Below are 24,307 nucleotides of genomic sequence, written 5' to 3'. Positions count from 1 at the left end.
ATTTGGAGCTGAGTGGCAAATTTAACCTAGCCCAACCAAAAGTGACCAGGATAAGGATAACCCACAGGCACTCCTTGTCAAGAGGCCAACACACAGATAGGCTGGCAAATAAAGGGTTTAATATTTAGTTAAAATTGTATAAAAAACAAGAAAAAAAAAATCCTGGTCTCTGTCGGGGCCTTGGGATCAGCTTAGTTGGGTCCTCCTTGGCTCAGGGCTCGTGTCAGCTCCTCCGGTCTCCTCGGGGGTGGCTGTCCTCGGCTTCCTTTGAGGGGGATCGGCTCGGGTCAGGTGACCGGGTCCTCCTTGGCTCGTGTCAGCTCCTCCGGGGTCGTCGTCCTCCTCGGCTGTCTTTGAGGGGGGATTGGCCTGGGTCAGGTGACTGGGTCCGGGTCCTCCGGTCTCCTCGGGGGTCATCCTTCTCCTCGGCTCCCTTTGGGGGATCGGCTTGGGTCAGGTGACCGGGTCCTCCTTGGTTCGTGTCAGCTTCTACGGTCTGGGCTCCTCCTTAGGGCCTTTAGGGGGGATCAGACTGGTCCTGGGCACAGGGCTCTTCGGGTGGTCTCCTTGTTGGGTCTACCTTGGAGGGATCAGCTCAGTCGAGGCTGGGTCCTCGAGGGTCGTCCTCCTCCTTGGCTCCCTTTGGGGGGGATTGGCTCGGGTGATCGGGTCCTCTTTGGCTGGGTCCTCCTCGGCTTGGGGCGGGTCGTCCTCCTCTTCGGGTCAAGTGGGTCTCCTCCTCAGGTCTCTGTTGGGGCCTTTGGTTGGGGGGATCGGGCGGCTCATCACATTAAATACTGGCTGTCTTCCTGCTCTAGCCTTGCACGTGACATCTCATTGCCAATCAGCAGCAAGGCTCCCTGTCTGCGGATGTGTGCATATGTGCTCAGCATGGCTCCAGTCCGCTGTTCCCGCAGCAGCAACTGTCTCTTAGTTAAATTACAGTTGGATCCATGGAGGTCACGGAGCATAAGGTAGGCTTCAGAAACCCTGTTTCTGTCCCCGTGGGAGTTCCTTGGGCCAGAGGGGAGTCTCCGTGGGATTCCCGCGATCCTTGTTCCCGTGCAGACCTCTACTACAAATCATTCAAAATACAGCTATCAAGCTCATTTCAAATGCGAAAAAGTACGACCATGGTAACACCTCTTTTACTAAAAGCACATTGGCTGCTGATTATAGAATCTCATTTAAGATCATATTATCATTTAAAACACTATCATCGAAAGAGCCATAATTTATAAATAAACTACTCATTCCTTACATACTGTTGCGTGCGCTTCGGTCAATCGACCAGCATCTATTGACTGTCCCGTCATTAAAAATAATAGATACGCGTCATCAAGACATTTTCTCTGTTACCGTACCAAAACTTTGAAACGCCCTACCACCATACTTAAGAGAAGAAAAGACCACTTAAGAGAAGATCTAGACCGCTTCAAAAGCAACCTGAAATACTTTCTATTCAAGGATGTTTATACTTTATAACTCCCCTTAGACATATATTTTATTTCTCCTCCGTACAGTTCTTTACCTTACATGTTCCTTTTTCTATAAAAGATTGTATTTCTTCCCTTCCTCTTCTCTTGTACAAGTCAGTCTTTGTTTTTGTGTTCTCTTTGTGACTATATTTTATATCAAAATGTACCCTTTTTAAATTGTACATTGCTTAGTAAACCAAGATAAGCGATCAAATCAAATTTTAATAAAACTTGGAAACTAGGATTCTAGTTTAAAGCTCATAGGCAGTCTGTGGCCAGGGGCTGTCACTGCAATGGTTGGATTTAGCAGAGAAAAGGATGGAAGATGTGGGTTGGTTTTTTTGTTTTTTTTTAATTTAAGAGGGGAAAAACTAGGTAGGTATGAATGAATGCCCAGGGTGTCATGGCTCAAATAAGATAGCTAGAAGCCCATGTAAGTAAGAGAAGACTTGCTATGCTAATAATTCCAGGTTTTATGTTCAGGGCACATGCTCTTCTGGTGTCCCTGGTTCATTGTGTCCTCTACCTTATGCAGAAAGCAGTTGGCTTGGTTTGACATGCTTATGGTATTTCTCTCTTATGTATAGTGGAAGTTTTTGTACCTCCCTGTGTGTCGACCCCCGAGTTCATCCATGCGGCTATGAGGCCAGATGTGATTACAGAGACAGTGGTAGAGGTATCAACCGAGGATTCAGAGCCCATGGACACCTCTCCAGTCCCAGCATCTCCAGATATCCAGGAGCCCATGAAAAAGAAGAAAGGTAAGGAGACTTGGCTTTTAATGAGTGGTGACGTGTCTACCATGCAAATGACGATGCTTGTTAAATTAACGTTGTCACCCGTTTTCCTTAAAGTTAACACCAACAGTTTTCAAAAAGAAAAATTGCAATACGTAACTTTTGCTTTGGGAAGGCTAGCAGTGTTTGTTTCTTGCACTGGCTGTTGCCTGTGTACAATTTGAAGGAATCAGCCGGAGACTGCATTAAGTATGAAAGAGCTGGCTGGCTGACTTTACACAATATACTTTGTTAGGCTTTTTTCCCCAACCATTATGTATCAGTACAGAGTACCAGCATCTTTTTTCCTACCTTCCAAAAATGTACTGTCTTACCCCATTACATTTCTCATTCAAAATTTCCCAGCTTGCTTTATTTTGCCCCCTCCCCATTTTTGTACTAGTCAGCTTCAAACCAGGTTGGGCAGACTGGATGGACCATTTGGGTCTTTATCTGCTGTCATCTACTATGTGACCCTCAGATTCAGAGGTAACCACCTTCCAGTTAGAGCTATTCTTTGTCATATCCCTGAAAAAGTCTTAGCACCACGAATACCTTTCCTTCTTCCCGACTCACCAATACTACCTGATCTACTCTTTACGCTCACTGAAATTGACCAGTGATCTTCTTTTGTAACCCACCTTCTATAAATCTTTTGTAATCCGCCTTGAACCGCAAGGTAATGGCGGAATAGAAATCTCTAATGTAATGACTGCATGAAGCATACTGGCTGAAAAAAAGCCCTGGTTACATTACCCCCTAGGAAACCCCCATTCCCCTAAAACTCTGCATATTAGCCTTGAGGGTTAAAAAAAAAATCCTTTTATATTAACTTTGGCCAGCTTCCTTTCTTCCTAGCATGCACACAATATTACATTACATTGGTGTCTTCTTTCCCACCAATACCTTTCAGTTTTATGCAGTTTACAACAAGAAATTAGCCTGGGCATTCCCAGGAAGATTACAAGGTTAATAACTATAGTATGTGTCGGGATCTGGGAAGGTTCAATACAGTTTGGTTAGATCATTTGACAAATTTCTTGCATAGTATGGTTTTCAGTTCTTTCCTGAATGTTTTGTAATTGGGCGTCATGATCGGCAGATTTGAGAGGTGGTGGTCTATTTTCGCTGCTCTGGTGGCTAGTAGGTTTTGCATGCCTTTGATTGGGGGGTGGGTAAACTGTGCTTGAGTTCTTGGTCTGGATGTGTTTTTCCTGATTAGGCAGTTCTTCAGATAGCTTGGTCCATTTCCATTTAGGGCTTTGAATAAGGTGTGGTAGAATTTGTGTTGTTTGCGTGCTTGTACCGGGAGACAGTATGAGTCTTGGAAAGTTGAGGTAATGTGGTCGTATTTTTTCAGCGAGTATATTAGTCTTAGGGCTGTATTTTGGACTGTTTGTAATTGTTTTAGCATGTTGGCGGGGCATGACAGATAAAGTATGTTACAGTAGTCCAAGAGTCCTAGGATTAACGCTTGTACTATGAGTTTGAATTGTTCTTTGTCGAAGTATTTTCGGATTTGTCTTAAGTTGCGAATGCCTTCTGAACCGTTTGCCGATTTGAAGTTATATAGTAACATAGTAGATGACGGCAGATAAATACCCGAATGGTCCATCCAGTCTGCCTAACCTGATTCAATTTACATTTTTTCTTCTTAGCTATTTCTGGGCAAGAATCCAAAGCTCTACCCGGTACTGTGCTTGGGTTCTAACTGCTAAAATCTCCATCAAAGCTCCCTCCAGCCCATCCTCCCCAAAACGGCCATATAAAGACTCAGACCATGCAAGTATACCCAGTACTGGCCTTAGTTCAATATTTAATATTATTTTCTGATTCTAGATACTCTTGTGTTCATCCCATGCTTCTTTGAACTCTGTCACCGTTTTCCTCTCCACCACCTCTCTCGGGAGCGCATTCCAGGCATCCACCACCCTCTCCGTAATGTAGAATTTCCTAACATTGCTCTTGAATCTACCACCCCTCAACCTCAAATTATGTCCTCTGGTTTTACCATTTTCCTTTCTCTGGAAAATATTTTGTTCTACGTTAATCCCCTTCAAGTATTTGAACGTCTGAATCATATCTCCCCTGTTCCTCCTTTCCTCTAGGGTAGGGTTGCATGGTGCAGCCTTTGTCTATCAATATGCTCTTCATGGTGTCTTGAGGTTGCTGCACACTGTTTTCCAAAAGGAGCAGGCAAGAGATTAGACTACACATCTATACTATAGCCGATGTTTAAAAAAAATTAATTGCATCTGATTTACAAATTTTGATTACTTAATTGCATTTTTAAAATCTGTCCTAGACTTAACTGGATAATGCTGCTGAATATTCCTTCTGACTGTTGCAGCACTAGCTGGGCATTCAATTTGCTACTCAGTTCAACCCACTAGCTGACATTCAGCCCACTACTACCCAGTTAGCTAATCAGGTGGTAGACTGAGTATTGGTGGGGGCTGGTTGGGAGGGTGTTCATTTTTCCAATCCTCTCCTGGAGCATTTGCTCCCCTCAGCTAGTAAAGGATGCCTTGGTGGCCTAGGGTAGGGCATGTTGGAATGATCCCCAGTTCCAGTGCAAAAAGCACATGAGTCCTGAACCTGTGGGTATTGCATCTTCACTTGCGAGGAATGCAAAAGGTATCGTTTTACATATTCAGCTCCACCTCCCTGCATCACTTGGCACTGCCCTCCTCAGATTTTTCCTTCTGCAAGCAAGGAGAAGGTGTGTGTTTTCATTTGCTCTGCTTATTATTTTGGGGTATGTATTGATATTCTTTCGAGGCTATTGGTGCTAGAGAATGACGCAGGGAAAAGATTTGTCCCCTCCCCTGCAAACTCTGTCTGAGCCCATCTGCATAAGCCTTGAATAGCTATGATTTTGTTGAAATCGTTTTATTAAATTATAAAAAGAAACAATATTCTGTGCAACTGCCATTTTATAAATTACAAATACAGAAAAGGATCAACAAAACCCATCTACCCTCACAATATCCCCTCCACTATCAGGAAAACTGAACGCTACATAGAAAATTCATCCTAACAGAATACCTTAGTCACACGCACACAATACAAATGCTAAATACATAATAACTGATTAAAAATGATAAACATAAACCTTCCATGTAGTACAAAGAAATAGAGAGATCCATTTCCTCCTATACTGTGCAAAATATAAAGATCACACATGTCAGGGATGGTGTTAGGCCAAGGAGTGCAATTAGGGTAACTGCCCCCTGGCTAGAAAAAGCCCTAAGCCTGCTGGAAGCTGAAGATGGCATGGGCTAGTAGTGGGCTTTGGGGTCCCCTCCCAAATTTCTGCCCTGGGTCTTACTCATGTCTAACCACACTGGCAGGATAAACATTTCAGTTCTCATATATTCTAATCACAAAATAGAAAATAAAATTATTTTTCTACCTTTTGTTTGGCCATTTTGTTTTTCAAGTCATGTTGGTCTAGGCCCTGATTTATGTTTCTCTCAACTCACTAGCCAGGGTCTCCTGCTCATTTGATATTTCTTCTTCTCTGTGCTCACTATCCATATTTGTGCACTTATCTTTCCCTTCTCTATGTCCCATCCAGCATCTCCCCTGTGTCTTTCTCCCTGTATTTGTCATCAGTACTCTGTCCCGCATTACTCATCTCCCTTCTGTGTTCCTATTCTCTCCCACTTCTAGCACTTCTCTGTGTCCATATACCCCCTCCCATGTCTGGCATTTCCCCTCTCTGTCCATGTCCCATTCCCATGCAGCATCTCCCTTTGTGTCTCTGTCCCTATTCTCCTCCATGCCCATTATTCCCCCTCTGTTTCTGATACCTCCCTGCATCTCTCCCTCACTCTTCTGTATTCAATATTTCATTCCCTCTTCCTTCTTCTGCTTATTATGACATATCGTTTTCCCTTCTTTTCCTTCCAGCAGTCCCACTTCACAGGTACAGCATCTCTCTCCCTTCCCTCTAGCTCCCCCTCATCCTGTAGTTTTCTCCCTTCTCTTAAGTTCCAGCCCTCCCTTCCATAGGTCAAGCACCTCTCCCTCCCTTACCTTCAGCTCCAGCCCCCTCATTTGCCCTTTCTTCCAGCCCCAGCTCCCCCTCCTGTGCCCTTTCCTACCCCAGCATCCGCTTTACTTTGGCTTGCTCCCTCTCTCTTCCTCGGGGCCAACAGCTCCCTCTTTCCCCTCACTGGTCCGGTGGGTCTGACTCTGGCCGACTTCCCTCCCTTCCTGTTGCTGGCACACACCTTGTAGACGAGCAAGCAGATCTCCACAAAGGCCTGTTCAACGGTGCTCGTAGCCTTCCCTCTGCCAGGCTCCTCCTTATGAAGCAACTTCCTTTCTTTGCGAAAAGAAGAAGTTGCATCATAAGGAGGGGCCTGGCAGAGGGAAGGCCATAAGCATCGTGGAAAAGGCCTTTGTGGAGATCAGCTGCTCTTCTACAAGGTGTGTGGCAGGGAGGGAGGGAAACCAGCTGGAGCTGCCAGACCCACGAGAGGGGGTGGGGCCTGGAGCCCACTGGACCCACAAGGTAGGGGAGGGAAATCAAGCACCTACATTTGTTTCGCTCAGGGCTCCTGAGGGGGGAGGGATGCTTAGAGCCTCAAAGGGGGATCTGTGATCATGGGTGGGGTTCCCCGCAGGATCAAAGCTTTTTACCTCTCCTGTGGAGCGGTAAAACGCTTTGTTCCCACACCGGCAGTAAACAGATGAACTCTTTACTTGTTTCTGCTGTTTTACTGCGGTTTGCTGCGTGAACGGGTCACCATGTTATTCTCTACTGGGTGCTTTAGAGCAGTGTTTTTCAACCTTTTTACACCTATGGACCGGCGGAAATAAAATAATTATTTCGTGGACCGGCAAACTAATAAGACTGAAATTTTTAAAAACCCCATTGCCGCCCTGTCCTCGCGAGCTCGGTCCCATTAACCATCTGATCCCATCCGCACAAGCCTCAAATAGTTATGATTTTATACTGAACATATTTTATTAAAGTATAAAAAAGAAACAATATTCTGTACAATTGTCATTTTATAAATATAAATAATACAGGGCAAGGATCAACAAAACCCCCATCTCCCCTCCCCTTCACATATATCCCCTCTACTATCAAGAAAACTGAATAAGCCAAATTATTACAGAATGCTACACAAATATCATGCTAACAGAATACCGCAGTCACACATGGCAGGAATGGTGTTAGGGGGAGTGCAACTAAGGCAACTGCCTCCTGGTCAGAGAAAGCCCTAAGCCAGCTGGAAGCTAAAGACGCACTGCCTGGGCTTTGCACTCCCCAGTTATGTCTAACATCAGCTCTAGCAGGATACATATTTTAAATCTGATATATTCTACTCACAAGATAGAAATAAAATTATTTTTTTCTACCTTTTGTCGTCTCTGGTTTCTGCTTTCATCGTCTTTTCACTCTCTTCCATCTAGCGTCTGCCCTCTGTCTCTTCAATCCAGCATCTGCCTCTTCCATCCACTGTCTGCCCTCTACCCCTACCCCTACCCCTCCCATATGGTATCTGGGTTCTTTCTATGCCCCTCTCTCCTACACCAGATCTAGCATCTTTGTCCCTCTTTCCTTATTTTTCATCTGACCCCCCTTCCCAGCATCAATCTCTCTCTACCTTGTCATTCCTCTGTCTCTCCCCTTTCCGTCATCTGATCTCTCCATTCCATCCTGACTCCTTCCCCTCCTCTAATCTCCTTCTCCCTTTCTTCCTCCCCTTATCCAACAGTAACTCCCTTCCCCTTCTCCCCTGTCAGCAGTAGCCCCTTCCCCCTCCCTTGTCCAGGAGTACCCCTTCTCCCTTTCCTCCTCCCCTTATCCAACAGTAATTCTCATCCCTTCCCTTTCCCTTCTCCCCTGCCAGCAGTAGCCCCTTCCCCTCCCTTGTCTAGGAGCACCTCTACTCCCTTCCCTCCTTCCCTCTCCGGCAGCTCTGTGTGCTTTTAACTTCGGCACACAGCTGCCCCTAAGCAGTATTTTAGCGCGGTTTCATGAGGCAGCCTCGGGGCCTTTGGTAGGCCGGCCCGCTTCGATGATGCGATGTGGGCCGGCCTACCAAAGGCCCCGAGGCTGCCTCATGAAACTGCGCTAAAATACTGCCTAGGGGCAGCTGTGTGCCGAAGTTAAAAGCACACAGACCTGCCGCTGCTTTTCTGGGGGTGCGGAGAAGTCGGTGGTGGCAGGCAGGAGTGCCAGCATAGCGACGGCAACAGGAAGTTGCACGTCAGCTGATGCCGGCACCTTTTGCTGCGGCGGGGTCCTGAATCCTTCGTGGACTGGCAAGAGTTTTTTGCGGACCGACACCGGTCCGCGGACCGGTGGTTGAAGAACTGTGCTTTAGAGCTCCCCAGTAGACCTGGGTTAGCGCTGCTTGGGAAAAGCTGCAGACTCGGGGTTCTGAAGTCTTTAGCTGGGTGGGCCACCTTTGCTGCAGGGCATCTGTTTGGCCAGCCTGACCTAACACTTGGATCGGCTCGGGGTTTGGCCCCTGGGAGTATGTGCACCTGGTTTCATTTGAAGTGCGTGACCACAGGCTGTTTTTGGGCCCCGCACTGGGCAGGAGACCTTGTTGGTGCTGGCTGCATCCCCCGTCCCTGAAGAATCTTGCAGAGACTAGAGGCGTAGAAGTTTTCGGCTGGTTCAAGCAGTGTAAAAGGCAGCCTGAAGAGACAAGCCCCTGGACATCCTACTTGCTTGGGTGAGGCAGAAAAAGTGTTCTTCTGTCCAGCTACAGTGTAAGCTGATGCAGGCACAGCACATGGCAGAAGTGTAAGTATAGCCCATTACTGTTGATGAGAGACATCGGAGTGGAGTTGAATTGGGGGTTTTGAAGAATTTCTGGGGGCTTCTTTGAGGGTTCTCCTCGCCTAAAATCCTGTTTTTGACTTTTTTGTCTGTTTTTATAGCTTCCCCAGGCTCTTTTTGGTGCTAAAATTGCTATTGCAGTGGCTATCTTGGATCTAGAATCAGTCAGGATGGACTCCACTTGTGGTTTAATCACTGTATCGTGCCAATTTTGCATTGGATGGGTGTCTGCTGCTTGCATTGGGCTTAGCACCTCAGGACCCTCCAGAGGCTCAGAGGCATAGAAAGTGGGACATAAATCCTTCCTAGAGCCTTCTATTGGCGATCCAAACAAAAGTGTGAGGACATCACTTTACAGGGAGATCTCCTGAGTGAGTCCTAAAGAGGTCCTAAAGAGGTTTTTGACTCTGATTTTGTGGCCCTCATGTATGAGGCCTGTGTAAAGTACAGTATCCTGGCCCAGCTGAGGCTGAGCCGGTTAGCACACAGGAGAGTTTATCCTTCAAAATCTGGCTCCTTTTCAAGGTCTAGTTAAAGAAGGACTGGGATGATTGGGGATCCGAGTCTATGCCTCTTCTCTCCAGAAGTGCATTCTTTGTAGGAGACACAGGTTCTCATGGGGGTGAGGACAGCCAGGAGGCTGTGGCAGTCCTAAAACCAGGGAGAGGATCCGACTGTGCAGGCTCTTTAAGATGTCACAGTGGTTAGAACTACAGCCTCAGCACACTGAGGTTGTGGCTCCTTGTGACCCTGAGCAAGTTACTTAATCCCCCAATGCCACAGGTACATTAAGAAGAGTGTGAGCCTACCGGGATAGATAGGGAAATATGCTTGAGTACCTGAATGTAAACCACTTAGGCTATAAGTGGTATATAAATACTAAAATAAATAAATTAATAAATTGCAGTCTCTCTGCAGGAACTGGATTTAGAGGTTCCGCAAACTGCCTTGACACAGCGCTCACTGTTGAGCAGCACCAAGAGCCAGAATTATGGAGGTGGGAGTGACTGTATGCCTTCTTCTTTTCTGCCAAAGGTGGTTTCTGGTCTGCATTCCATGTGAATCAGGAAGTTTGACTGCCAGCAATCCAGGCCACAGGCGTAAAGAAGCAGGATAAAATACTAGCACAGCTAGATGTCAGTAGGGTTCTCATTCGTTACCTGGAGATGCCCAATGCTTTTAGATTATCAGATCACCTCTTCATCTTCATGTGCACAGTGTTAGCTGCTGTCTCTCCAGGAGAGTCTCTGGCATCCTTGGATCTCACAGAGGCTTACCTCCATATTTCGATCTACCTGGAGCATCGATGGTTTCTGTGTGTTCTAGGTTCTACAACAGCACTTCCAGTTTCCCAGCTCTGCCTTTTGGCCTCGTGACGGCACCCCACATTTTCACCAAGGTGATGGTAGTTGTGATAGCTTTTTTCGCCAGCAGGGGATCCAATCCATCCTTTCTTGGACAACTGGTTGATTTGGGCTCTGTCTCGTCTGGAGTGCGAAAGTGCAGGGAAGATGGTAGTATTTCTACTGTAGGCATTAGCAAGTTCAGGAAGAGCTGCTGGATATCCTTCCAGTTGGAGTATCTGGGCCTTCTCTTCATCTCCAGACAGGGTTGTGTGTTTCTTCCCGAGGCACACAGACAGAAACTTCAACAGATCAGAAATCTCCTGGATCGTCTGGCTCCCAAGGTTCTGGGGTCTATGGCAGCCTCCTTGGAGGTGGTCCCCTGGGCCAGTGTCCATGCATCCTTTACAGGAGTCCCTCCTCTTTTGGTGGTCTCTGCAGAGCCTTTCCCTTCATATGCCACAGTTATGGATGGTGCCAGCTCGCAGCAGCTTGGGCTAGTGGCTGCAGAGGGGAGGCTCTATGCCAGGGCCGGCTTCTTTGGATTTCTGAGTGGATCCGATCTGTGCCCCGATTCACGAAGCATCCTCATGCAAATGAGGGCAATCGGAATCACGCCCCAACCAACTGCACGGATCGCTTTCCATATGACGATTTTGTGAGCGTACATGGGCTGTGGTAAACAGCCACTGGTCTCACTGAGAGCACACTCCACCGGAGGCGGGGTTTCTTCATGGGCAGAGTCTCGGGCAGTTCTGTCTAAGGAGCTATGTAGGGCGCAGCTACATAGTGTACTCGCCATACATTTACAAAATTCAATAGAGTGCCAACTGAGTGCTGCTTTTGGTTCCTCTGTTTTATGGGCCGGCTCATCTGTCCTGCCCTAGCCATATGATCCTGCAATAGTAAGTCACCTATTGTAAGGACTCCTAGACACATTGCACCAGAATGGAAGATTAAGTTCTTACCTCGATAATCTTCTTTCTGGTAGATGTGTCTAGGAGTCCTGACGCTTTACGCTGTTGATTAGTATTCACCTGCTTGCTGACTCGGACAGATGTATGTGTTCGGAGATGATGATCTTTAAGAATTTGAAGAGACCTCGAGAGCTCCAAATGTGTTGGTGCTGGTTGCATGTAGTGGGGTAGCTTCTTAGTGCCACCTAGGTTTATAATGTGTTGTTTATTATTCTTCACTTTAGCTGTTTAGTTGTGCCTGTCATAATTAGATTGTAAGGTCTTTGGAGCAGGGACAGTCTCGTGTGTTTAATGTATAGCACTGCATGCATCTAGTAGTGCTAGAGAAATAATAAATAGTATTGTCAGGGAGATTTCCCCGTACCCTTCTTCCTTATGTCTCCTATTGTCGTGCTTATCGATCGACTGCTTTAGTACAAACTGAAGATGGCAGTACAGCCCATTGGGGAAGGAGGTGGCGTTGAAAGAAGTAGATGACATCCTTCTGCAATCAATTTGCAAGCAGAAGTAGAAAATCTATCTTCAGGACTCCTACACACATCTGCCAGAAAGAAGATTATCGAGATAAGAACCTAATCTTTACTTCATGGCTCACACAAAGGGGATGTTAGATTCAGACAGTGATCGAGACGACACATATCCTTTTGGTGGAAAGCTGTTCTGGTCGGGCTATATGTCTATTCCATGTAAGCACAGACAGGCTTATGTACTGAGGCCTGGTTGATTACTCCTAAGAACCATTTGCAGAGTGGTGTCATTACATTGTTTTGTGAAATACTACAGGATTAATGTTCTAGTCAGGGGCAATGATACCTTTGGCAGAGCAGTTATAATATGGGACTTTGTCTTTCCCTTCCCAGTAAAGTATTGCTTTTGGACGTATCCCATTGGTCTGGACTGGTCTAGCAGGATGAAAAGGAAGGTGAAATTTATTCATACTTGTTAATTTTCTTTCCTTCAATTCTGCAAGACCAAACCTAGGGCCTGCCCTGGAAGACTATTGTGTGAGCAGGGACTGTCTCTTGAATGCTTCAATGTACAGTGCTGTGTACACCTAGCAGTGCTATAGTAATCAGTGGTACTAGTATTGTGTTGAGGAACTTTCTCTGGGCTTTGTTGAGCCTTTCCCTTGATCTGTTTTTTGAGAATATTCTGCAGTAGTTCCCTAAGGAGTTTTCACATAGTCACTTTGGCATTAGCATACTGAAGGGTTCCAGGCTGCACCAGCCCTTTTTCTACTTCCATCTGCTGGTAGGACACAACCCTTGGTCTGGACTAGGAAATGAACAGGTTTGAATAAATTTCACCTTAATTCCTGCCACCCTCCCCTTATGGCGCTTACTTTTGGGGTTTGTGAGACTGACAATGCATTGCTTTCTTTTATGAGTAATTGGTATTTTCATTGGTGTGATTTAAACTGAGTTAGTAGTAGAGTGCCATGGGAATTTCCTGCAGAGGAGCAGGTATCGTCCTCTTGAAGGCAAATCTTATCATTTCTTCTTTCTCACTGTGCTCTACAGCTGGTCGTAAACCAAAGCCGCAGCAGTCGGTATTCTCCAGTGCATCCCCTGATCTGGGGGTAAAGAAGAAACCCAGAGAAGGCAAAGGTAATCATGCCCAGTGTTTTAAGGGCCTACAATTTTGCTTCGGTCTGCAGTAGTAAAGGGGATTGGGGGAAGGGGAAAGGAGGAAAAAGACCAAATTCTGATTTCTTATAATCATAAGGATTCTCCTTTTTCAACTTACTTTGAGGGTGCTCCCAATCCATTTTACTCTCTTTTTATTCTTTATCTCAGATATATATTCACTTTGTCTGTATGTGCATAGTAGCTCCCAAATCAGGTAATCTACAGTAGTCAGATTTTCAAGATAGGTATTGCACTCTCTGTAAAAGACAGTGTTGGATTCTTGTTTGTTTCTTTATGATGGTTGGTGTGTGCAGAGCTGGCATGTCATGCACAGAACAACATACCAGACCATCAGTGATGGGGACGGTGACAAAGGAGACCTCAGCAGCTTTCTGATAGTGCTGCCAGGGAAGGGGAGGGGGGCAAGTCCTGCCTTCAGGATGTACTTAGAGCTGAGCAAGCTCACCAGCATGTGATGCATCAAAGAAGATAAGCATTCCTCCATATGCACCTCTGGGTGTTATGGCCAGCCTGTCATTTGTAATGGGCTTTTTTTAACCTATATACAGTACAGCCTAGATTATCTGAACGGGACAGACTTATTGTCAGATAAATGAAAAGTTGGATAATATGGAAAAACAATGGTAACTTCTTTAAAAAAAAAATGCATGGAAAATATTCTTTATGCATAAAGAACAGGCAATAGGGTATCTGCAAAAGCGGGGACCTGGGTCCAAAAATTGCTGCATGTACTGGAAGAGCATGGTCTTGGCTCGAAATATGGCTTCTTTACAGCATATGAAGCCAGAGAACAGAAAGGAAACTTACCGTATTTTTCGCTCCATAAGACGCACCTGACCATAAGATGCACCCTAGATTTAGAGAAGAAAAAAAACATTCTGAACCAAATTCTCCCTGCCAGGCTCTGTACCCGCCCCCCTCCCCCCCCCAGTGGTCTAGTGATAAGACTGGGACAGGGCACAGAGCAGGCAGGCCTAGTGACAGGCAGGCAGGCCCCATAACCCCCATGTGCCCCCCAGTACCTTAAATCATCCCCCCACGTACCCCCAATACCTTTTTTAATCATCCCCATAAGTTTAATCTTACCCTCCCTTGTACCTTTTTAATCTTACCCTCCCTTGTACCTTTAAAAAAAAAAAAAAAAAGTACCGGTACCTTTTTTTTAAAAATTCTTCTCTCCCTCCCTCGACGGCTCTGTATCATTTACTGGTAGCGGGCGTACGAGTTAGGAGCACGGTAGTCAGGTCCAAGCTTTACGCGCTTCTGCTTGGGCCCGCGCCGCTTTCTGAATGGCTGCCGGCTGTTTTCACGAGAACTGCCGCCAGCCATTCAGAAAGCTGTGCGGGCCCAAGCGGGAACATTGTAAAGCTTGGGCCTGACCATCGTGCTCCTGACTTGTGTGCCCGCTGCTGGGAAATGATACAGAGCCGTCGAGGGAGGGAGAGAAGAATTTAAAAAAAGGTAACAGGAGGGATATACGCTGGACCACCAAAGCTATAAAAAGGTACGGCAAGGAATTACAGCCGGGGGGGTTTTAAAAAGGTGGTGCAGCGCGGGGGGGCTGCAATTTTACAGGGTGGGGGGTGTGAGGCAGTGCTTAAAAGTGGTGCAGCTGAAAGGTGGTGCAGCCATGGGGGGCTTGCATTTGTACAGGGGGAGTGGCGGGCGATGTTTAAAAAGCTGGTGTGCAGGGGATTAATATATTGCACCTTCACTTCATAAGATACACTGAGATTTCCATCGACTTTGGGGTGGAAAAAAAGTGCGTCTTATGGAGCGAAAAATACGGTAATGGCCAAATGATTGGATTAGCGAAAGTTGGACAATCAACACTGTGCTGTGTAACGTTTTCTCCTAAAACTTTACGAGCTAGCCCAAATCCCCCAATTATATAAAAGTTAAAATTGTATATGTATGGAGGTGGGGTTAGGCCATATATGTACAGGTTTTTCCATCCTGTATGCAAATGTAGAGAGCACATAGTATGCAAGAGTTGCTCAACAAAAGCTCACCATACAACTCTTTTATTTAGCATCAGTTCACTTATATACCACAACTATCTTGCAGTTCTGTGTGGTTTACAGCCTTCTCAAACCTATTATTCTTGCGATTATAGTAATTTATATAATCAAAAGGTTTTGAGGAGCTCTTTGTTGTTGCAACGGTCTTGATTTGCGGGGAGGGGAGTGGGAATAGAATAAGAGAAGGATTTGTTGCCTTAATGTAGGATTGGATCCGTTTTGTGTTATTTTTTGATGGTTGTTCAACAATAAAAAGATTTGAATCTTATAATAAAAATTAAGCCTTTATGTGGAATAGAATTTTAATATGAAACGACAATACAAAGACTTAACTTGCTAGTCCAAGAAAACCACTCTTTCTGTCTTGTGATTTGTAAGTAATTCAAAAGGCTTTAAAAGGAAAATGTAGTTTAAAAAAAGTTGTCTTCTAGTTAGGGTAAGATTTGGGGCAGTCTGCATTTGTAGAAGCGAAATATACAAGTACACACAAGCAGGAATGGCTTTATATGTGCAAGACTTCCATCTGTAATGTTATCTGGATATTCAGTGGTGGATTTTTGTATGGGTCAGACCAATGGCCAATCTAACCCAGTATCCCGTCCTCACGGTGGCCAATCCAGGTCACTAGTACTTGGCCAAAACCCAAGCAGTGGCTTCCCCCATGTCTTTCTCAATAGCAAACTATGGACTTTTCCTCCAAGAACTTATCCAAATCTTTTTTAAAACCAATTACGTTAATTGCTCTTACCACATCCTCTGGCAACGTGTTCCAGAGTGTAACTATTCTCTGAGTGAAAAAAATTTCCTCTTATTGGTTTTAAAAGTATTTCCCTTTAACTTCATTGAGTGTCCCCTAGTCTTTTTAATTTTTGACAGAGCAAAAAATCGATCCACTTGTACCCGTTCTACTCCACTCAGGATTTTGTAGACTTCAATCATATCTCCCCTCAGTCGTCTCTTTTCCAAGCTGAAGAGCCCTAACTGTTTTAGGGCTAGATTCACTAAGGACACCGATCGTTTCCCAACCACTTTGCGATCACTTAGCGATCAATCCGATTCAAAAATCTTACTCCCGATCTGTGTCCGATCCAATCCATGCATTCAAATGAAGGGGAACGGCATGCAAATACAGGCAGGCATCGATTCACTAAAAAAAAAAAAAAAGAAGAGGGACACCGACTGGGCTGGCCGATCGAAAAATAAGCGACTGCTGAGGATTAGTCGCTCAGGTCCTTTCCAACTGCCCTGCTCTCTGCCTTGACTCTCCTACCCTTCCCTGCAGTTAAACCACAGGCTCGCAAAGTAAAAAAAAGGAAAGTTAAAAAAAGTTTCCAGCTGTGCCGGGCACGGAGGGCCAGCGCATGCGCAGACCATCTGCAGGCAAAGAAGATGGTCTACGCATGCGTTGGGATCGCTGGAAAGCGATCCGTGCAGTTGGTTGGGGCGTGATTCCGATCGCCCTCATTTGCATGAGGATGCTTCGTGAATCAGGGCACGGATCGGATCCAATCCGTGGCCTTAGTTTTTCCATTGCGCATTGATAATTAGCTTATGCTAAAATGTATAGGTCTCACTGGAATTTTATCATTTTCAATAGCAAATCTTCTTGAATGCTGTGTTGGTTTGTATAACATTTCAATCTCTGTGTAAAAATGAGTCTGAGGTTTCACACTTGGCCAGAATCTTCCAGCTCTCGTGTGTTTATCGTCTAGCTAGCTGATCCTGCTAAAGACATGGGTTGACAGGCAGCAGTGTGCTCTGCTTTGTTCTTCTTGAGCATGAAAGGCTGAAGAGCATTACGTGATGGAAGGCTAAGCAGATAATCCTGGGGAAGTTGCAGAAATAGGGACATTGTGCAAATCTTAACAGGGCTTTATTTGTCGTGGAAGTGGGGCTGGATTAAAGCGTGGAGTGGCTGTTGCTCTTTTCCTAGTTAGGCTAATGCCATCTCCTCTTGTCTGGAAGGGGCTGCGTCAGAGCACCTCTGCTATTTGGGAGTCTGACAAGTAATGGCAGCACCTTTTTCCTGGCAGTTACCCCAGAAACTAAGCCCTGTTTTATAGAGGAAACACTAGTAGTTAACCAAACTAATGGAATTAACCAAATTCGCTTTGTTCTCAGAGTTCAGAGTTCTCACTGTTCAGAGCTACGCAGCTAGAACTAATGCCAACTCAATGCTGGCATTAGCGTCTAGCGTGTGCGATATTGTAGCACACATTAGAGCCCTAACGCAGCTTAGTAAAAGGAGCCCTAAGTGATCAGATCTTTTGATAGAAAGCAAGCCCAAGCAATGGCTAATGGTTCTGGTGCAGCTTATGTACATGAGGTTGTCTATATCAGCTTTGCAGACTTGTTTTGGATAGCGTTGGTGTACACCTTTATTTAGTACCGAGACAGTAATTGCGGCTATTTTGCACAATTTACGTTCTTTGTTTAGTAAAGATCTTAATGCCTTGATCATAGTAACATAATAACATAGTAGATGATGGCAGATAAAGACCCGATTGGTCCATCCAGTCTGCCCAACCTGATTCAATTTAAATTTTTTTCTTCTTAGCTATTTCTGGGCAAGGATCCAAAGCTCTTGCTTGGGTTCCAACTGCCGAAATCTCAGTTAAATCCTACTCCAGCCCATCTAAACCCTCCCAGCCATTGAAGCCCTCCCCAGCCCATCCTCCACCAAACGGCCATATACAGACACAGACCGTGCAAGTCTGCCCAGTACTGGCCTTAGTTTAATATTATTTTCTGATTCTAGACCCTCTGTGTTCATCCCACGCTTCTTTGAACTCAGTCACCGTTTTACTCTCCACCACCTCTCTCAGGAGCGCATTCCAGGCATCCACTACCCTCTCCGTAAAGTAGAATTTCCTAACATTGCCTTTGAATCTACCACCCCTCAACCTCAAATTATGTCCTCTGGTTTTACCATTTTCCTTTCACTGGAAAAGATTTTGTTCTACGTTAATACCCTTCAAGTATTTGAACGTCTGAATCGTATCTCCTCTGTCCCTCCTTTCCTCTAGGGTTTACATATTCAGGGCTTCCAGTCTTTCCTCATACGTCTTCTGGCACATGCAATTTGCTCTGCGTTCTGCATTTGATTTAGTGGACTATGGGAAATTGCTGCAGTGTTTGGATGCTATTGGTATTAGAGGAGAGGTGTTTGAATGGTTTCGGGGCGTCTCGCACCTATCAAGTTCGTTTCAATAATGATCTTTCAGATATTTGGAATAATTCATCTGGCGTTCTGCAAGGTTCTCCATTGTCCCCATTGCTCTTTAACGTTTATATGTCATCATTAGGTGCGCAATTGTCCCAGCTGGGGATAAAGCTGTTTAGTTATGCAGATGATTTTACAATCATTATTCCATTTGCTATTTCTCTTTCTGAAGTTATTCCTAAAGCAACAGAAGTATTAGGTCTAATGGAACAATGGATGACTGAATTTAGACTGAAGCTTAACTCAGAAAAAAACAAAGTTTTTTGTAGCTTCACCGCGCCCGTTTGATAGTGTATAAATAAATTCAGCTATCCTATTCAAACTACCATTAAAGTCTTGGGAATAATACTGGACCAGGGCTTGACTATGAAGAACCAGGTGGACTCTTTGGTCAGAAAGGGTTTCTTTACTCTTTGGAAACTTCGGTCAGTTAGGGCGTATTTTGATATTCCATCATTTAGAGTTTTGGTACAGTCTCTTATACTAAACCAGCTTGATTACTGCAATATTGCCTATTTGGCAATTTCCCAGAAGAATATGCAACGATTACAAAATGCGGCGGTCAGGCTGATTTTTAGGTGGAAGAAATACGATTACGTAACACCCTTCTATCGAGTACTGCATTGGCTGCCAATGGAGGCGCGGGTGACGTTTTAAGTTTGGTTGCTTCTGTTTTAAGGCTTTGTTTGGTTTAGCTCCCAAATATATAATTAAGCTTTTCTCTTTTGCAACCAACAGACATAAGAGAAACTCACATCTGAATTTTGTTTTTCCGCCTCAGAGGATGTAAACTTAAAAAACATCATCAAAATCTTTTTTCATATCAAGCAGCGTTATGGGGTAAGGAATAGGATTTAGAACAATTGCTTTTGCTTACTGACACTTATGGGGAATTTAGGAGACATCTAAAAACATATCTGTTTCCGAAGTATTTAAGCAGCTAATTCGTAAAAATTTTATTATGCACTATTTTGATCATTTTATTGTCTCTAATTATTGGCTTTAAACTTTTTTAGTTCTATTCAACTTCTTTTATTGGGTTTTTTAAAAACTATTAAACCTCATAGAACTTTACGGCCTTGTGGTATATAAACTGATTATTATTATTATTATTATTATTCTTATGCTGCTGCTGTTGGTGTTTTGTTTTCAGGAAACACAACGTATCTATGGGAGTTTCTCTTAGAGTTACTTCAAGACAAAAACACCTGTCCTCGCTACATAAAGTGGACACAGAGAGAGAAGGGCATCTTCAAACTGGTGGACTCAAAAGCTGTCTCCAAGCTGTGGGGGAAACACAAGAATAAGCCGGACATGAACTATGAAACCATGGGCAGGGCACTAAGGTAAAGACAGAAACGTATGAATTTGGCTGCCAACCCATATATTTTTATTTAAATTTTGAACAAAAGCAAGCAAGATATACATCAGAAAGCAGCAAGAACAATTCCAAATTAAGCAATGCAAAAGATATACAGTGGAATCTCGATTTGTGAGTAACCCGGTTTGCGAGTGTTTTGCAAGATGAGCAAAACACTCCCGCAAACCTTAACTCGCAAAACGAGCACTGTCCCGCTAAACGAGCACTCCCCCCAGCTCGAACCGGTATCGCACCTCCCCACCCGCGAACGCCCTCCCACGAGAACCGCATTGCACCCCTGTGCTGGAAGCAGCATCCGACTGCCCGCCCACCCAAACAAGCTCCTTACCCCATCTGCTGCGTGCCGGTGCCATTTAAGGAAAGATCCCACCTCTTGCCTGGGCTGGGCCTTGAGCATCTGCGCATGCTCAAGGCTTTCTGGCTCTCATTCTCTCCGAGATGGGTAAATTATTCCATAAAATTGGAACCAGATAAAAAGAATACACAATTTCTAGTGTAGGCAAGATGAGCCTTCGATATATGAGGTTAACATAGTAGATGATGGCAGATAAAGACCCGAATGGTCCATCTAGTCTGCCCAACCTAATTCAATCTAAAAAATTTGTTGGGTTTTTTTCTTCTTCTTATCTATTTCTGGGCAAGAATCCAAAGCTCTGCCCGGTACTGTTCTTAGGTTCCAACTACTGAGGTCTCTGTCAAAGTTCACTCCAGCCCATCTACACCCTCCCAGCCATTGAAGCCCTCCCCAGCCCATCCTCCACCAAACGGCCATATATAGACACAGACCGTGCAAGTCTGCCCAGTACTGGCCTTAGTTCTTCAATATTTACTATTATTTTCTGATTCTAGATCCTCTGTGTTCATCCCACGCTTTTTTGAACTGTCACCGTTTTCCTCTCCACCACCTCTCGGGAGCACATTCCAGGCATCCACTACCCTCTCTGTAATGAAGAATTTCCTTACATTGCTCTTGAGTTTCCCACCCCTACTCTATTAGCATTCAGTGATCTTAACAATCGCCTAGGCCAGGGGTACGCAATTCTGGTCCTCGAGAACCGGAGCCAGGTCAGGTTTTCAGGATATCCGCAATAAATATGCACGAGATAGATTTGCATCTCAAGGCCGGCAGTGCATTCAAATCCATCTCATACATATTAATTGTGGATATCCTGAAAACCTTACCTGGCTCCAGCTCTCGAGGACCGGAATTGCCTACCCTGGCCTAGGCGCATAGAATAACACTACGTTAGAAAGATAATTCGATATTCCATTGGTAACCAATGGAATTTCAGATACAAAGGAGTCACATGATCCCGGATATGTACATTAGCTAGCATCTGACTTGCAGCATTTTGCAACATTTGTAAATGTTTTAGCTGCCCTGCTGCTGTTCCTGCATACCCTAAATTCCCAAAATCCAACTTAAATAGAACAAAAGCATGAATTAAGGTATGTAAAGATTTCTTTCGTATAGCTCTAAGCTGCCTCATTCAGCGCACCAAATCCTTTAGCAACCGCAGAAGAGACCTGTTCTTCCAAATTCAGATGACAATCATAATCCCCAAGTAGCTAAAGCTATTCCTCATTTTAATGCAATGTCTAAAAATATATTCATGTTGGAAGTGGATAAGATTTGCTATACCACTCCTGCATTTTACTGACCTAAGCGGTTTACAATGTTTCAAACTGGAATGAAATTAGGTACTTGAGAAAGACCTCGAAGGCTCACAATCTAGCTAATTATGTAATTGATGCTTTGTATGATCTTTTTAGTCGTGAGCAAAATGTCTGCTTATTCCATTTCCGCCTGCAGGATGCTGTGAATCAGGTAGTGGACAGGAGACTCCTCCTTCAAGGTGACCTTGAGTAAATTATCATTTTAAGGACAATTACTCTTTGGAAAACGTCAGGATGATTTTGTGGCCAATGTGCAGGATTGCAAGCCATAGATCTAACCAGAGAACAGACCTTGAACTCCAAGGGGTTGAGAACACAGTAATTATGGGGCCTTAAGGCAATATCGCCAGTTCTCGGGAGGGCCTTATATACACAGCTGTACTTTCAAGTACTTATATAGTCCAGTAGTCTCAAACTCGCAGCCTGGGGTCCACATGCACTGGCCCGCCAGGTATTATTTTGAGGCCCTCGGTATGTTTATCATAATCAGAAAAGTAAAATAAAACAGTTTCTTGATCATATATCTCTTTAGCTATAAATGACAATATTATTATTAAAACTGAACCTAAAGGAAAGATTTTTAAACTATAAAGCACAGTTACTTACCGTAACAGGTGTTATCCAGGGACAGCAGGCAGCTATTCTCACATATGGGTGACGTCATTGACGGAGCCTAGATGCGGACACCTCACAAGCAGACTTGCTTGAAGAAACTCGAAGTTTCGAGTCGCCTGCACCGCGCATGTGCGAGTGCCTTCCCACCCAGCGCAGGGCATGTCTCCTCAGTTCAGATAGCTAGCAGAGAAGCCAACCAGGGGAGGTGGGTGGGTTGTGAGAATAGCTGCCTGCTGTCCCTGGATAACACCTGTTAAGGTAAGTAACTGTGCTTTATCCCAGGACAAGCAGGCAGGTATTCTCATATATGGGTGACCTCCAAGCTAACCAGAATGGGATGGTGGGAGTGTTGGCAATTTAGGAGAATAAATTTTGTAATACTGTTTGGCCAAACTGTCCATCCCATCTGGAGAAAGTATCCAGACAATAGTGAGAAGTGAAGGTATGAATCGAGGACCAAGTAGCAGCTCTACAAATTTCCTCAATAGGTGTAGATCTGAGGAAAGCTACTGAAGCTGCCATCGCTCTGACTTTATAGGCTGTGACTTTACTGTGAAGGGGTAATCCAGCCTGGGCATAGCAGAAAGAAATACAAGCCGCCATCCAGTTGGAGATGGTACGCTTAGAAATAGGATGGCCCAACTTATTTGGATCGAAGGAAACAAAAAGTTGAGGAGCAGTTCTATGTAGTTTGGTGCGTTCCAAGTAGAAGGCCAAAGCACGTTTACAGTCCAGAGTATGAAGAGCTGATTCTCCAGGATGAGAATGAGGCTTTGGAAAAAACATTGGAAGTAAGATGGATTGGGTTTTTTTTTTTTTGTTTTCTCTGGATTTTCTTCTTTGTGGATATTTTGGGGTCAATTCCTTTTGTTTTTTGGGTCAGTAACTAAAGCTTGCAGTTCACTGACTCTTCGAGCAGAAGTGAGGGCTATGAGAAACACCACTTTCCAAGTGAGATACTTCAGATGAGCCTTATCAATTGGTTCAAATGGAGGCTTCATGAGTTGAGTAAGGACAACATTGAAGTCCCAAACCACAGGAGGCAGTTTGAGAGGAGGTTTAACATTGAAGAGTCCTTTCATTAATTTGGAAACCACTGGATGAGCAGAGAGGGGTTTCCCTTCATTAGGCTAATGGAAAGCCGCAATTGCACTGAGATGGACTCGGATGGATGTAGACTTGAGGCCAGAATTGGATAAGTGCAACTGGTAGTCCAAAACAGAAAAAAAGGAGGAATGCTGAGGTTCCGTATGATGAGAAAAACACCACGTAGAAAATCTAGTCCACTTTTGGTGATAGCATTGTCTAGTGGTAGATTTCCTAGAAGCTTCTAAGACATCTCTTACAGATTGAGAAAACTGAAGAGGAGTTACGCTGAAAGGAACCAAGCTGTCAGGTGTAGAGACTGCAGGTTGGGATGAAGCAGAGATCCTTGACTCTGTAAGCAGAGAAGGAAAAACTGGTATAAGGTATGGCTCCCTGGTGCTGAGTTGAAGGTTGTCTCGGCCACCGAGGAGCGATTAGAATCATGGTGGCATGATCGTTTTTCAACTTGACCAGAGTCTTGAGAATGAGAGGGAATGGAGGGAATGTGTAGAGGAAGAGATTCGTCCATTCCAGAAGAAAAGCATCTGCCTCGAGGCGGTGAGGAGAATATATCCTGGAGCAGAACTGAGGCAGTTTGAAGTTGTGGGGAGCCGCAAAGAGGTCTATCTGAGGGGTTCCCCATTGTGAAAAAATGTGATGAAGAGATGAGGAATGGAGAGTCCATTCGTGAGGTTGCAGATGACTCAAGTTGTCCGCCAAGTAATTCTTTGCCCCTTGAATGTAGACAGCTTTGAGGAAGGTGTTGTGGTGGATTGCCCAGTCCCAAACCTTCAGAGCTTCTTGACAAAGGGAGGCAGATCCAGTCCCTCCTTGTTTGTTGACATAATACATGGCGACTTGGTTGCCCGTCTGAATGAGGACTACCTGGTCGTGAAGAAGATGTTGAGAGCCTTGAAAATCGCTCTGAGTTCCAACAGATTTATGTAACATTGACGATCTGTACTGGTCCAGTGGTCTTGAGTACAGAGACCATCGAGATGAGCGCCCCAAGAGTAGGTTGAAGAGTCTGTCGTGAGGACCCTCTGATGAGGGGGCGTTTTAAAAAGCAAGCCTCTGGAATGATTGGAAGACAGCATCCACCAACGGAGAGACTTCTTCAAGGAAGGAGTGACTGAAATGTGTCGAGAAGGAGGGTCGCAAACTTGCGTCCATTGAGATGCCAGGGTCCATTGAAGAATTCTGAGGTGAAGTCTGGCAAAAGGAGTCACGTGTACTGTGGAGGCCATATGACCTAGGAGTACCATCATGT

The 24,307-nt window shown here is 44.9% G+C and overlaps 1 protein-coding gene across 6 annotated transcripts in view; it reads left to right on the top strand.

Moving 5' to 3' along the window:
* ELF2 (E74 like ETS transcription factor 2) overlaps positions 1–24,307 on the top strand; it is a 235,192-nt gene that overhangs the window by 196,309 nt on the left and 14,576 nt on the right. For 5 of the 6 annotated variants that reach the window (XM_033939270.1, XM_033939275.1, XM_033939289.1 and 2 more), the window contains 3 exons: positions 2,066–2,239; positions 12,906–12,992; positions 19,432–19,624. In XM_033939270.1, coding sequence (XP_033795161.1) covers positions 2,066–2,239; positions 12,906–12,992; positions 19,432–19,624 — 454 coding nt within the window. The remainder of the gene's footprint in view (positions 1–2,065; positions 2,240–12,905; positions 12,993–19,431; positions 19,625–24,307) is intronic. The other variant, XM_033939282.1, reaches the window with a different exon arrangement.

The sequence above is a fragment of the Geotrypetes seraphini genome, chromosome 1 (genome assembly GCF_902459505.1).
Source record: "Geotrypetes seraphini chromosome 1, aGeoSer1.1, whole genome shotgun sequence".
Taxonomy (NCBI): domain Eukaryota; kingdom Metazoa; phylum Chordata; class Amphibia; order Gymnophiona; family Dermophiidae; genus Geotrypetes; species Geotrypetes seraphini.
Note: the sequence above shows the minus strand (reverse complement) of the source record. Positions and strands in the feature narration are given on the sequence as shown.